Genomic DNA, 14,623 nt, shown 5'->3' with positions numbered 1-14,623 from the left:
TATTCTCTACAGTTAAGTCTGTTTTTTTGGTTTCTTTTTTCCCTTTGTTGATTTGTTTTGGTTCCTAAATTCAATATATGAATGAAGTCATATGGTATTTGGTTTTCTTAGACTGGTTTCTTTTGCTTAGCATTATACTTCCTAGCTCCATCCATGTTGTTGCAAATGGTAAGATTTCATTTTTTATGGCTGAATAATATATATATATATATATATCTGGAAAGATGTTGTTGTAGCCAGTGACAGAGAAATGACCACTTGTTCTCTCTCCTAGGACTTCTGATGACACATTTAGGTCTTTCATCCATTTTGAATTTATTTTTGTGTATGCTGTAAGAAAGTGGTCCAGTTTTCCAGATCTTGTTGTCCAGTTTTCCCAACACCATTTGTGGAAGAGACTTTTTTCCCATTGTATATTCTTGCCTCCTTTGTTGAAGATTAATTAACCATATAATTGTGGGTTTATTTATGGGCTTTCTATTCTGTTCTATTCATCTATGTGTCTATTTCTGTGCTTACTATACAATTTTGATTACTACAACTTTGTGATATAACTTGAAATCTGGAATTGTGATACTTTTAGTTTGCTTTTTCTTTTTCAAAATTACTTTGGCTGTTCAGGGTGTTCTGTAGTTCCATACAAATTTTAGGATTGCTTGTTCTCATATGAAAAATGCTTCTGATATTTTGACATGAATTGCATTAAATCTGTATATTGGTTTGTGTAGTATGGACATTTTAACAATTTTTGTTCTTCCAATCCATGAGCATGGAATGTCCATTTATCATTTTCAGTTTCTTTCATTAATATTATATAGTTTTCAGAGTACAGATCTTTCACCTATTTGGTTAAATATATCCTTAGGTATTTTATTAATTTTAGTGCAACTATAAATGGGATTTAAAAAAAATTCTCTTTCTGTTACTTCATTATTAGTGTATAGAAATGCAATGGATTTCTGTACATTGATTTTGTATCCTGTACCTTTACTGAATTCACTTACCAGTTTTAGGATTTTTTTGGTAGTCTTTAGGATTTTCTACATATAGTATCATATCATCTGCAAATAGTGAACATTTTATTTCTTCCTTGCCAGTTTGGATGCCTTTTATTCCTTTCTCTTGTCTGATTGTTATAGCTAGGACTTCCAGTACTATGTTGAATAACAATGGCAAGAGTGAACATCCCTGCCTTGTTCTTGACCTTAGGGGAAAAGCTCTTAGTTTTTCACCACTGAGGATGATGTTAGCTGTGGATTTTTCATTTATGCCCTTTATTATGCTGAGATATGTACCCTCTAAACCTACTTTGTTGAGAGCTTTTATAAATTGATATTGTACTTTGTCAAATACTTTTTCCATATCTGAAATGATCATATTGTTTTTATCCTTTCCCTTATTGATGTGATGCATCATTTTTATTGATTTGTGAATGTTGAACCACCATTACATCCCAAAAATAATTCCCACTTGATTGTGGTGTATATTTTTAATGTATTGTATGCAGTTTGCTAATATTTTATTGAGGACTTTTGAATCTATGTTCATTCAGAATATCAGCCTCTAATTATCTCTTTTTGTGGTGTCTTTATCTGGTTTTGATATCAGGTAATGCTGGCCGAATAGATTGAATTTGGAGGTTTTCTTTCATGTTCTATTTTTTTTTTTTTTTTTGGAATAGTTTGAGAAGAATAGGTATAAACTCTTCTTTGAGCGTTTGGTAGAATTTGCCTGTGAAGCCTTCTGGTCCTGAACTTTTGTTTGTTGGGAATTTTTTGATTACTGATTCAATTTCATTGCTGGTAATTGAGCTCTTCAAATTTTCCATTTTTTCATGCTTCAGTTTTGGTAGGTTATATGTTTCTAGGGATTTATCCATTTTGTCTAACTTGTCTAGTAATTGACATAATGTTTTTAAAAATAATATTCTTGTCCAATTCTTTGTATATCTGTGGTGTCAGTTGTTATCTTTCCTCTTTTATTTCTGGTTTTGCTGATTTGACTCTTCTCTTTGTTTTGACAAATCAGGCTACCAGTTTATCAATTTTGTCAGTCTTTTCAAAGAACCAACTCCTGGCTTCATTGATCTGTTTTATTGTGCTTTATGTTTGTTTGTTTCTATTTCCTTTATTTCTGCTCCAATCTTTCCTTCTGCTTGGTTTGGGGCTTTGTTTGTTCTTTTTTTAGCTCTTATAGTTGTAAGGATAGGTTGTTTACTTGGGATTTTTCTTGTTTCTTGAGGTAGGCCTATATTTCTTTAAACTTACCCCTTAGAACTGCTTTTGCTGAATCTCAAAGATATTAGACCATTGTGCTTTCATTTTCATTTGTATTTTTTTATTTCTTGGTTGGCCCATTCATTGGTTATCAACATGTTATTTAACCTTCATATATTTGTGATTTTTCCATATTTTTTCTTGTGACTGATTTCTAGTTTCATAGTGTTGTGGTCAGAAAAGATGCATGGTATGACATAATCTTTATAGATTTGTTGAGATTTGTTTTGTGGCCAATTGTATGATCTATTTTGGAGAATGTTCTAAGTGCATTTGGAAAGAATTTGTATTCTGCTGTTTTAGGATAGATTGTTCTGAATATGCCTGTTGGGTCGATCTGGTCCCAGATATCATTCAAAGATACTGTTTCCTCATTGATTTTCTCGATGATTGGTCCATTGATGTAAGGTGGCTATTAAAATCCCCTACTGTTATTGTATTAGTATCTACTATTTCCTTTATGTTTATAATTAACTGTTTTATATATTTGGGCACCCTTATGTTCGGTGCATAAATATTTATAATTGTTATATCTTCTTGTTGGATTGTTTCCCATATTATTATATAGTGTCCTTCTTTGTCTCTTGTTGTAGTTTTCTTTTTACAAATTTATTTTTTATTGTTCAATTTGCCAGCATATAGAATAACACCCAGTGCTCATCCCATCAAGTGCCCCCCTCAGTGCCTGTCACCCAGTCACCCCCACCCCCCGCCCACCTTCCTTTCTACCACCCCTAGGTCATTTCCCAGAGTTAGGAGTCTCTCATGTTCTGTCTCCCTTTCTGATATTTCCCACTCATTTTTTTCTCCTTAGTTTTTGTCTTAAGTCTATTTTTTTCTGATATAAATATTACAATCCTGGCTTTCTTTTGACATCCATTTGCATGGTAAATGTTTCTCTGTTTCCTCACTTTCAATCTATATGTGTCTTTAAATCTGAAATGAGTCTCTTGTAGGCAACATAAAGATGGGTCTTACTTTTCTATCCATTATGTCACCCTATGTATTTTGATTGGAGCATTTAGTTCATTTACATTCAAAGTAATTATTGATAAATATGTATTTATTGCCTTTTTGTTACTTGTTTTGTGGTTATTTTTATAGATCTTCTCTGATCCTTTATTCTCTTGCTCATGTCTCTCACAATTTGTATAGCACAATTTGTGCTTTTAAATTTTGATGAAATCTAGTTTGTCCTTTTCTTGTTGGTACTTGTGCTTTGGTGTCATATCTAAGAAATAATTACCTAACCCCTTATTACTAAGATTTATGCATATTTTTCCCAATAGTTTTATAGTTTTAGCTTTTGTATTTAGCTATTTTATTTATCTTAATTTTTGCTTATGGTGTGAGGTAGGGGTCAGTGTTAGTTTTCTAGGGCTGTTTATCCAGGTATCAGAAATTGAATGGCTTTAACAATAGACATTTATTGTCTCACAGTTCTGGAGGCTAGAAATTAAGAATCAAAATGTTAGCAGAGTTGATTCCTTCTAAACCAGCCTATGAAGGAGAATCTGTTTTATGCCTTTCCCCTAGCTTCTGGTGATTTGCTGGCAATCTTTGGTGTTCCTTGGCTTACAGAAATATCACCCTGATCTCTGCTTTCATCTTCTATGGTGTTCTCCTTGTGTCTTTTCTGTGTCCAAATTATTCCTTTTTATGAGGATGTCAGTCATAATGGATTAGGGGCCCACAGTTCAGTATGACTTCGTCTTAATTGATTACAAGTGTAATGAGCCTATTCCCAAATTAGGTCACCTTTTGAGGTACTGGCAGGTAGGACTTCAACATATGAATTTGGGGGTGGGACACAGTTCAACCCCAAACAGGATCCAACTTCACTTGTATGTGGAAATGTAGTTGTTCCATTTTGTATATATGTGAAAATAGTAGCATAATTTCTTAGAAGTGGAATTTGTTTAGAAGTGACTTGGAGGGCAGCCCAGGTGGCTCCACGGTTTAGTGCCGCCTTCAGCCCAAGGTGTGATCTTGAAGACCCAAGGTCGAGTCCTGCATCGGGCTCCTTGCATGGAGCCTGCTTCTCCCTCTGCCTGTGTGTCTGTCATGAGTAAATAAATAAAATCTTAAAAAAATAATAAATGACTTGGAAGTCAAGAGGTTATGTACATTTAAAATTTTGGTAATACTAAAATATTCTCTTTAGAAGTTTTATAGTTTATTCCCTGTAGCAATATATATGACTATATACTTACTATGTCTTCCTAGCAAAGTGTTACCAATTTTTTGATATTTGCCTATTTTATAGAAGAAAAATAACATTTCATTATAGTTTTACTTTGCATTTACTTTAAGAGAGAAATTCATAAATTTAAGAAGCATTGTATTTTCTTTTCAGTCACCTGTCTTTTCATCTCTTTAGCCCACTTTTTTTCAATTGGGTTATTTTTCTTTCATTAATTTTATGAGCTTTAAAAATACATCATGAATACAAGCCCTTTGTATGTTTGTCTATTTGTTTACCATTTTTGTAATTTATAAATACTATATTTATACAGTAAGTGTATCAATCTTTCTTTTATGGCTTTAGGATTTATAAAATACTTAGAATGGGCTTTCCATCTCTAAACTTACATAAAAATAATTTTTCCCATTTTGCCTTCTCTTTCTTTAATGATTTCCTTTTTTATGTTTAAATATTTGATCAGTTTGGAGTTTATTTTGATGCGGATGTGAGGTAGGATAACAGATTTGATTTTTTCAATACTATTCATTTATTTTATTTACTAAAAAAATTCATCTGTTTTTCACTTAAGTGAAATGCCACACTTATTATTTCCTATAGCCTCTTACTTTGTTGGGTTTATTTCTGAACTTCCTCTGCTGCTTATTGATTTGTCTATATGTGCATGTTTTATTATTATGTTTTAATTATAGTTGTTTTATAAGATATTTTAATGTCTGGCAGAAGACCCCTTTGCTCTTATTTTGAAATTTTGTATTCTGTCTATTGCTTTTAATTTTTAAAAAATTTAAAGGTAGCTTATCTAAGTTAAATAAAAAATTCTGTTTATATTTTTATCAGGATTATTTAGTGCTTTAGTTTATTTAGAAAGATATACCACCCTCATGAGGTTCACTCTTTCTACCCATTTTTTTAAGTTTTTTTTTAATTTAAGTTTTAATCCATCTATTAAATTCCCCAGTGACATTTCAGAGTTTTCTTCAAATTCTTCATGTTCTTGAATATTTCTTGTCAACATTGTTTTCAGATATTTTATCTTTTATATTGCTATTGTAAATTGCCTCTTTTCTTCAATTTTATTCTCTTCCTCTGAAGATAACTGCAGTCTTGCTCTGAATCTTTAGGGCAAGTTCATATATTTAACTTCAACGTTTAATTCCATCCACTCACATTCTCCTGAGAGGTGTTCATCAGGTTAGATAAGTTTTGCTCTCTCACCCTGATATGCTTGGGGAAGAAAATCTTGCTTCTGCACCCATTTCCCACTCTCAAGGTGTATGTGTCCTGATTTGGTGGCTTTCCTGCCTCTCTTGTATCCTCTTTCTGGGGAGATGGCAGACTGGAATCATTGCCCTCAGGAATAATAGGTGAGCTTTCTGTTTGTTAGCTTGATCAAGTGTTGGCCCTCCAAATGTGTGGCATAATTATCAATATGATTGGTGCCATGACTCTGCTTACTGATGTCTGCAGCAAGGAGAAGTTTATGTGTTTGCTCTTTAGTGGTTAGTACAGAAATCCTGATGGTGGTGGGTGGTGGTATCAGTCACCTCTCCAGCATCGTGGAGACTAGAGCCTAGTATGTATGGTATCAAATCCTGAGGTTGGAAGAGCAAAGGCTGTCATTTAACAATGAGGGAACAAAGGCAGCCCGGGTGGCTCAGCGGTTTAGGGCTGCCTTCAGCCCAGGGCATGATTCTGGAGACCCGGGATTGAGTCCCATGTTAGGCTCCCTGTATGGAGCCTTCTTCTCCCTCTGCCTGTGTCTCTGCCTCTTTCTCACTGTGACTCTCATGAATAAATAAATAAAATCTTTTAAAAAATAAAAAAAAAAAAAAGATGAGGGAATGAGAGCCAGTGAGTTCAGGGACAATGCTACAAATGATCTAGTATAAGTGGCAGAGTGATCTGTGGCCCTGACTCTGGGTCCAAGTTCTTTGTACCATGATGCTCTCTTTTTTTAAGATTTTATTTTATTTTATTCATGAGAAACACAAAGAGGCAGAGACATAGGCAGAGGGACAATCAGGCTCCCCACAGGGAGCCTGATATGGGACTTGATCCTAGGACCCCAAGATCACAACTTGAGCCAAAGGCAGACGCTCAAAAACTGAGCCACTCAGGTGCCCCCATGATGCTCTTTTATACTTGAGTCCTTAGAAAGAGAATAAGCTTTATAAGATTGGGAGGGATAATATTTAAAACTCTAGGGAAGGAAGAGTTTTCAGAGACCATCTACTTTACTTCTCTGACACTTGGCAGTATTTATGTTTTTTTTTTTTTTTAAGATTTTATTTATTTATTCACGAGAGACACACACACACACAGAGGCAGAGACACAGGCAGAGGGAGAAGCAGGCTCCTTGCAGGGAGCCTGACATGGGATTTAATCCTGGGTCTCCAGGATCATGCCCTGGGCTGAAGGCATCGCTAAATCGCTGAGCCACCTGGGCTCCCCTATGTTTTATTTTTAAATATTTTCAGGACGTGTTACTCCTGTCTGCCTTTTAAGCATCATTTCTCCCTGTTTATATACTAGTTTATATATTTAGCATCAGTCTTTTCCTGCAGTTTGAGCAGGACTTGTGTTTTGACTAAGGAGCTTCATATTTTAATTAATTTCATTTTATTTCTTTTGTGGATAATTAATTTTTGTCTTCCTGTATGGCTCTTCATTCCACCTGAAAATGCTTTCTTTATTGCAGGAGGGCTCTGGGCCACCATCCAAGGCTCTGGTTTGGAAGATGTGAGCCTGGTATTATTTGGATCTCAGTCTTGTGCTATCAACATCACCACAAGCAATTCACGAAGAATTCAATGCAGAGTTCCACCCAGAGTAAGTGGAATCTCCTCTCTGGGTGGGTAGCCATTATTAACATGTAGTGTAAGGTTTTTCACGAATCTTTTCTTAGAACTTAATTAACATGACTTTCTCATCATGAGAGTATGCTAATATTGTTTATATTGCCTATGCTGCAATAAAGTGGGAGGCTAACTCCAATAGTGGAACTTGCAATTAACATCAGTTGATCTTTTTTAAAAGAAGATACCAGGAAGTCCCAGTTCATACTCTCAGTGAATAATAATGCCACAGAATAAATGAATTTATCTAGTGTATATATTGATTTGGAAAACTTCCATATATTTTCATCTCATTTCTCTTTCAAGCAAGCAAGAATAACTTAGTTTTTACAAATAATTTTCTTTTTTGGCATGGATATGAATAGTGGAAATTAGAAACTTCTAGAATGCCCCTTTCCTAGAAAATGTTTTCCTAATTATTCTCTACTGCTTCTCTTTTCCCTTAAAAACAAGTCCCTTAGCTTTCTTTCTTCTTCAGTTAGTGCTATCAAAGCCTACTAGGAGATTTGAGTCCACATTCTTCCCTGGTGCTGTTGGCAAAAGTCATGCTCACAGTGGAAGTTGAACTATCTATTCACAGTTCAGTGTCATTAGCATTCTCAGCACATTCATGACCCCAAAGGATGACTGTTTACTGAACAAATAAAGACCCCTAGAAGAGAAATTTCAGAATCATCTTTGATCTCTGGCCCCACATTTTTATCTTATCTAGTTATTCAAATATTATGAAATGCTCACATTTACATATAAACCACATGGAATTACAATATATAGTTGTATGGTAATTTGTTTAACTCTTCCCTATTACTGGACATTAAGATAATTTTCAAAATATTTTATTTTAACAGAATTTGAGCATCCCACTAACTACATTTTGGAGCATATTTATTTTTCTCAGGATATATTAATCTAAATTCTAATGCTTTTGGTATGTAGTATCCAGTTATTTGAAATTTCTTTTGGTAAAATTTGCATGGTTTGGATTCTTTTGCTAGAGAGAATAAGCATTAAAAAAACTTCAAATTTCAATCAAAGTAATACATGCAAAGATTAAAAGAAAAATAGTAAAATAATCCTGCTCTCCTGCCCCTCTGGATTCTTCTTCAAGTTCCTTTTTTGGAAATAACTACTTTTAATTCTTTTGAATGTAGTTACAGTACCATTTCTTTGTTAAATCAACAAACTGTGTTTACATTATCATAACTATTTTAATGATGTGGGCAGAATCAGATAATGTATTTTTTCTTTTATAGTTTTTTTCTTAGAGTTTCTAATTTTGTATCCTAATATGTTTTCCTCATAATAAAAATCCTCTATCTTTAAAAAAATTCCATCACATTAATTAGTCTTTTTCCTTGAGGTTCTCTATTCTCTTGCTTCATCTAATTTTTTTTTTTTTTTTGGTTTATTCTACAGATTTCATCCTAGCACTTCCCTTGATTGCTCTTGTGGGTAGATTCACTCTTTTGTGGCTGTTGTTTATGTTATGAGGCCACAGCCTGAAGAAACATTCTATGCTTCTATGTGAGAGGGAAGACTATGTGAGAGGGAAGTTTTCTGAGTACTTACCTGTCTGAAAGTATTCTCACACTTGATGGATAGTTTAGCTAGGTATAGATTTTACTTGAAATTGCCATTTTTTTTCCAAAACCAATTGGTGTGTTAATTGCACATAATTCTTATTTAATTAGTTGGATGCCACACTCGCCTATTCTAAGTAATTGTCACCATGTATATGCGTGTGTGTGTGTGTGTGAAAGAGAAAGAGAGTGAGAAACTTGAAAGTAGCAATATACTTAAAAAAATAATTTTCTTGAAATTAACCTTTTAAACTAACTCGATATAGGCTTCTCTCAAGTTAGAGGTTTGATTTTAAAAACCATTTTTTCAGGGGAAAGATGGACCCATTGTGAATTTGACTGTGGTTACAGGGGACCATTCTGCAGTTCTTCCCATGGCATTTACATATGTCTCCTCTTTGAATCCAGTGATCACATCTCTGAGCAGAAACAGGAGCAACATAGCAGGTAAATACATGATACTGCAGCATCTTTTTCTTTTTAGACTGTTGATCCTATAAGAAAGGCAAATAGTGGTCTCAATTATATTGAAGATAGCATTATATTTTGAATGGAAATTATTTTTCTGAAAGCTGGACTACTGCTATTTTCATTTTAGCTATCACTGAACAAATCTCCTTATATCTATTTTTTTCCTCTGTAATATTGGGACCATTTCCATCATGAAAATGGCATGAGAATTTAAAGGTAACAATTCAATATATACTTATTAAGCACCTACTATGCTGTAATGATAGCATAGACATTTAATAGACTTTAATCTCTGCCACTAATTTATAGGATGATAAGTGGTTGAAGCCACAAACCCATATCACAGAGGCTAATGGATTCTCTTTACTGCAGGAGGTGATACCCTTTTCATCAGAATGGCACTTTTGGTGAACTACACAGACCTGGATGTGGAGGTTTGCATCCAGAACACGTTGGCTCCAGCTCATGTGCAGATGACTCAGGGCCTGGAGGTGGTACTGCCCCCATTGCCCACCGGTCTCTATAGCATCTCAGTCTCCATCAATGGGATCAGCATTCGCTCACCAGGGTAAGGTGGACACTTGCCATTCACTTTAGGTCTGTTGAATGGTCTAGTGATTTAGTTGAGGAAATCTGGTTTTGAGTTAGGTCTTCAATTTTTCCCCTTCTTCTGAAGTTAGGATATAAACACAGGAGAATCATACAGTTGGAAGAAGTCCTAGAGACCCTACTAGATGATTTGATCTCAAGACCAATCCAAGGGAAATGTTTAGCTTATTAGTTTGGGAACAGAAAATTTTCTGAGATGAGGATGTCATGGCTTTTGATTAAGGTGGGGGTGAGGTGAGCATTTATATGTATTGGGGGGAATATTCTGTGCTTTAATTAGAATCTGTGATTAAATATGACCTTTAATAAGATTGTGTCTAGGATTTTGAATAAATGGCTTACAATTATTGCACAAACTATGCTCAGATCCTTTTTGCCCCAGAGTCCCCCTGCCTGGTATTTTCCCAGAAGTTTCCTCTTCTCAACCAGGAAGTTAGCTAAACTGTATGGGGCTGATGCCACCACCAGATACCAGCCCAGGAAAGTGCCCCACACAACACTTCCCTCCACCATGTCCTTTCTTTCCTGTGAAGCAGTGCCATTCATATTTGCTTTCCATCACTGCTCTCTGGGTCTGTTCTCCCCCAAATACATGTCTCTTTGTCTTTCTCCTCCATTACTCTCTTTCTAACTCAGTTATTTTATAACAATTTTCTACAGGGTTGATCTTCACATCCAGTATATCACAGAAGTTTTCAGCATTGAACCTTGCTGTGGGTCCCTTCTGGGTGAGTGGCTCTCATATCACTTATTCAGCAGATCTACTCACTAGATATTCAGGTTTTGCTCCTGGATTTGAGTCAGTGAGACCGGAGATGGGACAACAGGGAGAGGAACCTTCCTTGTGCTCTGGGAATTGACTGGTGTACTTTGAAGGGTGTGGAAACCGCTGATTTGTTAGCCCCGTGAGCTCAGGAAATTGAAGAATTGTTATGACAAGAAGATATGCCTGGTTTTGTTTTTCCAATGAAAAGAGGCTGAAACATCCAATGGGTAACACGTCTCTAGAGGATATTAGAAAAACAAGAAAAGAGAACCTTATTTTATCCTTTTAGATCCTGGATGTGCAAGAGGAGGAGGAATGAATCTGGTGTCTTCATTTACCTCTAGGGGTGCAGATGAAGGACCCAGAAGGAGTTAGAAACACAAATGGTGATATGGCAGATGTAAGGATAAGACAAAAAAAACCTGGAAAACTATGCATTTTTAGAAAAAAAATTGAAAGCTATATATCTGCATGTGAATCATCATTGTGACAGTGCATGCAGCAGTGCTTTATCTTTTTTTGAGTATAGGAAAATCCTTTTTAAAGCTGCCTGTCTAAAATTGAACTCGAATAAAAAAAAAAAAAGCTTCCTGCCTATACCACAGGTTTGGTCATGATATGACCAACCCCTGTCCTGAAGACAGGGCTTGCTTGTCCCTCAATTAGAGAGACAAAATCTAGGAATATACTAGCAGGATCACAAGCATATTTTAATATTTCAGTGGCTCTTGATATATCTCAACATATACACACACACATACACACATACATACACACACAGACATATGCCTATATAATATATAGACTATTGGAATATCACTTAGAATAATATAGAAGATAAGTATAAGACTTCAACAAATTGGATTTTTATCAGTACATAAGTTGAATATATACAGAAAAATCTATATACACTCTACATCATAACATATATAATAATATGGAATAATATGTGAGATCATATGGCAAATGACAAGAAGACTAAGGAATTTGATTTTCCACTAATGTAGACATTATACTATCTTTACACGATGATTATATAGAACGTCATTACAGACTTAACATACCAGATAACATAGCAGTGACAAGAATACTTCAAGAAATTAGATTTTTCCTTAATGTATAAATTGACAAGAGTGGATTCTAGGATCTATAAATATACTTGAAAATTTTGTCTTAAATATTATAAACATCCTTCCCTATATAACAATTTATATTGTTTTACTATTCTGTGAATTTCAGCTCATCTAAATCCTGCCAAAATGATCACAAATGGAACACTGATGGGATGAGGTGAAGTCACTGAAGTTTTGCTAACACCTCACCATCCACTTAAATTGCACTGGGGTTTGTGCAGGTGCTGTGAGTTCATAGTTCTGAATATTCACTTTTAAGTCTTGTTTTTGATGTTCATGCTTTAGGCGGAACCATCCTCAGCATCTCAGGAATAGGATTCATCAGGGACCCCACTTTGGTTTGGGTGTTTGTGGGTAATCGGTCCTGTGACATCCTGAACTCAACGGAGACAATCATCTGGTGTGAGACCCCGCCTGCTGCCTTGCTACCTGATTCCAACATTCCTGCTATCCCAGTCCCCATGGAGATCTGGGCTGGCAATGTGTCCTTTGCCACAGAACCCTTACTGAACCTGAGTTTCACCTTCCTGTATGAAGCAGCAATGACACCAGTGGTCACTGCCATGAGAGGAGAAATTATAAACAACAGCCTGAGGTTCTACGTGGAAGGAAATAACCTCTCCAACTCAGTGATCCTTCTGGGGGTCTTACACTGTGATCTTGAGACACAGTCTTTAAGGAACAACGTGAGCCTCTCTGGGTGCTCCTTTCCTCTCCACAGTTTGGAGGCAGGCTTCTATCCTCTCCAAGTACGTCAGAAGCAGATGGGATTTGCTAACATGTCTGCAGTGCCCCAACAATATGTGGTAACACCTTGGATAATGGGCATCTCACCGACACATGGGTCTGCTTGTGGCGGGACTGTACTCACAGTGAGGGGGTTGGCTCTCAGCTCTAGGAAGAAGTCAGTTCAAGTTGACCTTTTGGGTCCATTTACTTGTGTGATTTTGAGCGTGGGATACCAGACAATCCTATGCCAGATTAATAAGGTGAATGACCCCTTCCCTGATGTTTCCTTCACTCTGAACGTCACAGTCATGGTCAATGGGCTACCCAGTGAGTGTCAGGGGAATTGTACTCTTTTCTTGCAGGAAGAGACAACTCCCATTGTGGACTCCTTGACCACCAATATCAGTGGGTCTCTGACCATGGTGCTGATTAGGGGTCGGAAGTTAGGCATCATAGCAGTTGAGCCAATGGTGTTTGTGGATGATCACCTTCCCTGCATTGTAACTTTCTTTAATGCAAGCTATGTGATCTGCTGGATAAGTGACTTGACCCCAGGACTCCACTACGTATCAGTTTTTCATGCAAGAAATGGATATGCTTGTTTTGGTAATGTTTCCAGACACTTCTACATTTTACCTCAAGTGTTTCATTATTTCCCCAAGAATTTCAGCATACATGGTGGAAGCCTCTTGACCGTGGAGGGCACAGCTCTGAGAGGAAAGAACAGCACACTAGTCTATGTTGGCCAGCAGGCCTGCCTGACAGTGAGCATCAGCACCGAGCTCATTCAGTGCATTGTTCCTGCAGGGAATGGCTCTGTTGGCCTGGTCATCGAAGTAGATGGACTTTCATACCAGATGGGAGTAATTGGTTACAGCAGTGCCTTCACTCCACGATTACTCTCTATTTCTCAGACTGATGACGTCCTAACCTTTGCAGTGGCTCAGGTCTCAGGAGCTGAGAACGTTGACATTTTTATTGGGATGTCACCCTGTGTGGGTATCTCTGGCAACCACACGGTACTCCAGTGTGTGGTTTCATCCCTTCCTGCTGGGGAGTACCCAGTCAGAGGGTATGACCACATGAGGGGGTGGGCCTCATCTGTCCTGGTGTTCACATCAACAGCCACTATTTCGGGAGTGACTGAGAACTTTGGTAAGTCAAGCAAATAAGGCAGGCCTCTTTATCCTATGTAAGTGAATTAATAGCTACAACTCTAAAAGATAGAAAATCAACCACAGTCTAAAAGACAAATGGAAAGAGAAGCCTAATTGGAATCTTATAGTCCCCATTTTCTCCTCAATCTTGCCTTTGTCATGCACCCTGTAGGAGGCTTTGTTTTTTATCAAGGAATTTGTGCAGATTCTGTAAGTGTGATTTTATTTTAAATTGATTCCTAAACCCAATTTAATTTGTGTCTTCAATTTCATCTCTAAGAGCTCATAATTTAATCAAATGAGTAGTGCATAGATGCCTTCACCCATTTTTAGACCTATATGTCAATTTGAATTATTTTAAGTTTATTAAATATCATTTTTATTGTTTTGGAATATTTCACAGATGAATTCACATTCTAGCAATTGTAGGCCAGTTAGTATGATTGCACTGGTTGAACTTTGTTCTCTTTATGTGTATATATATGTATATATATATATATACATATATATACACTGAAATTTGCCTTGCCTTTTCTTCCAGTGATGGTTTCAGTTTCTGTTCAGGTAAAGCCTTACTACACTTGAGATAGCTCAAATTTGATTGTGACGCAGAAGGTACAGAGGAAATTATGAGAGCTGAATCCTACACTGATGAAGTGCTAGCCAAGCCAATTCTTAGAACAAATTTGTCTGGTCTTGGCTGGGTGGAATGCTCTAAGGCCTGGGATTTGGGTCCTGGTCTGTTAGTAATTGAGCTGGGTACCTTTTCTAAGGACAGAGGGGTTTGGGCTGGATGCTCACTAGTTCCTCTTTCTTCTAAGATTCCATGATTTTTATGAT

General features: G+C 36.3%; 1 protein-coding gene across 4 annotated transcripts in view; it reads left to right on the top strand.

The window, feature by feature from the left end:
• Positions 1-14,623, top strand: part of PKHD1 (PKHD1 ciliary IPT domain containing fibrocystin/polyductin) — a 477,678-nt gene that overhangs the window by 69,099 nt on the left and 393,956 nt on the right. For all 4 annotated transcript variants that reach the window (XM_072733695.1, XM_072733698.1, XM_072733700.1 and 1 more), the window contains 5 exons: positions 7,182-7,312; positions 9,230-9,365; positions 9,762-9,957; positions 10,659-10,726; positions 12,183-13,781. In XM_072733695.1, the coding sequence (XP_072589796.1) occupies positions 7,182-7,312; positions 9,230-9,365; positions 9,762-9,957; positions 10,659-10,726; positions 12,183-13,781 (2,130 nt within the window). The remainder of the gene's footprint in view (positions 1-7,181; positions 7,313-9,229; positions 9,366-9,761; positions 9,958-10,658; positions 10,727-12,182; positions 13,782-14,623) is intronic.

Source organism: Vulpes vulpes, chromosome 1, assembly GCF_048418805.1.
Source record: "Vulpes vulpes isolate BD-2025 chromosome 1, VulVul3, whole genome shotgun sequence".
In the NCBI taxonomy this organism is placed as follows: domain Eukaryota; kingdom Metazoa; phylum Chordata; class Mammalia; order Carnivora; family Canidae; genus Vulpes; species Vulpes vulpes.
The sequence above is the reverse complement of the archived record's forward strand: the minus strand, read 5'-3'. Positions and strand labels throughout refer to the sequence as shown.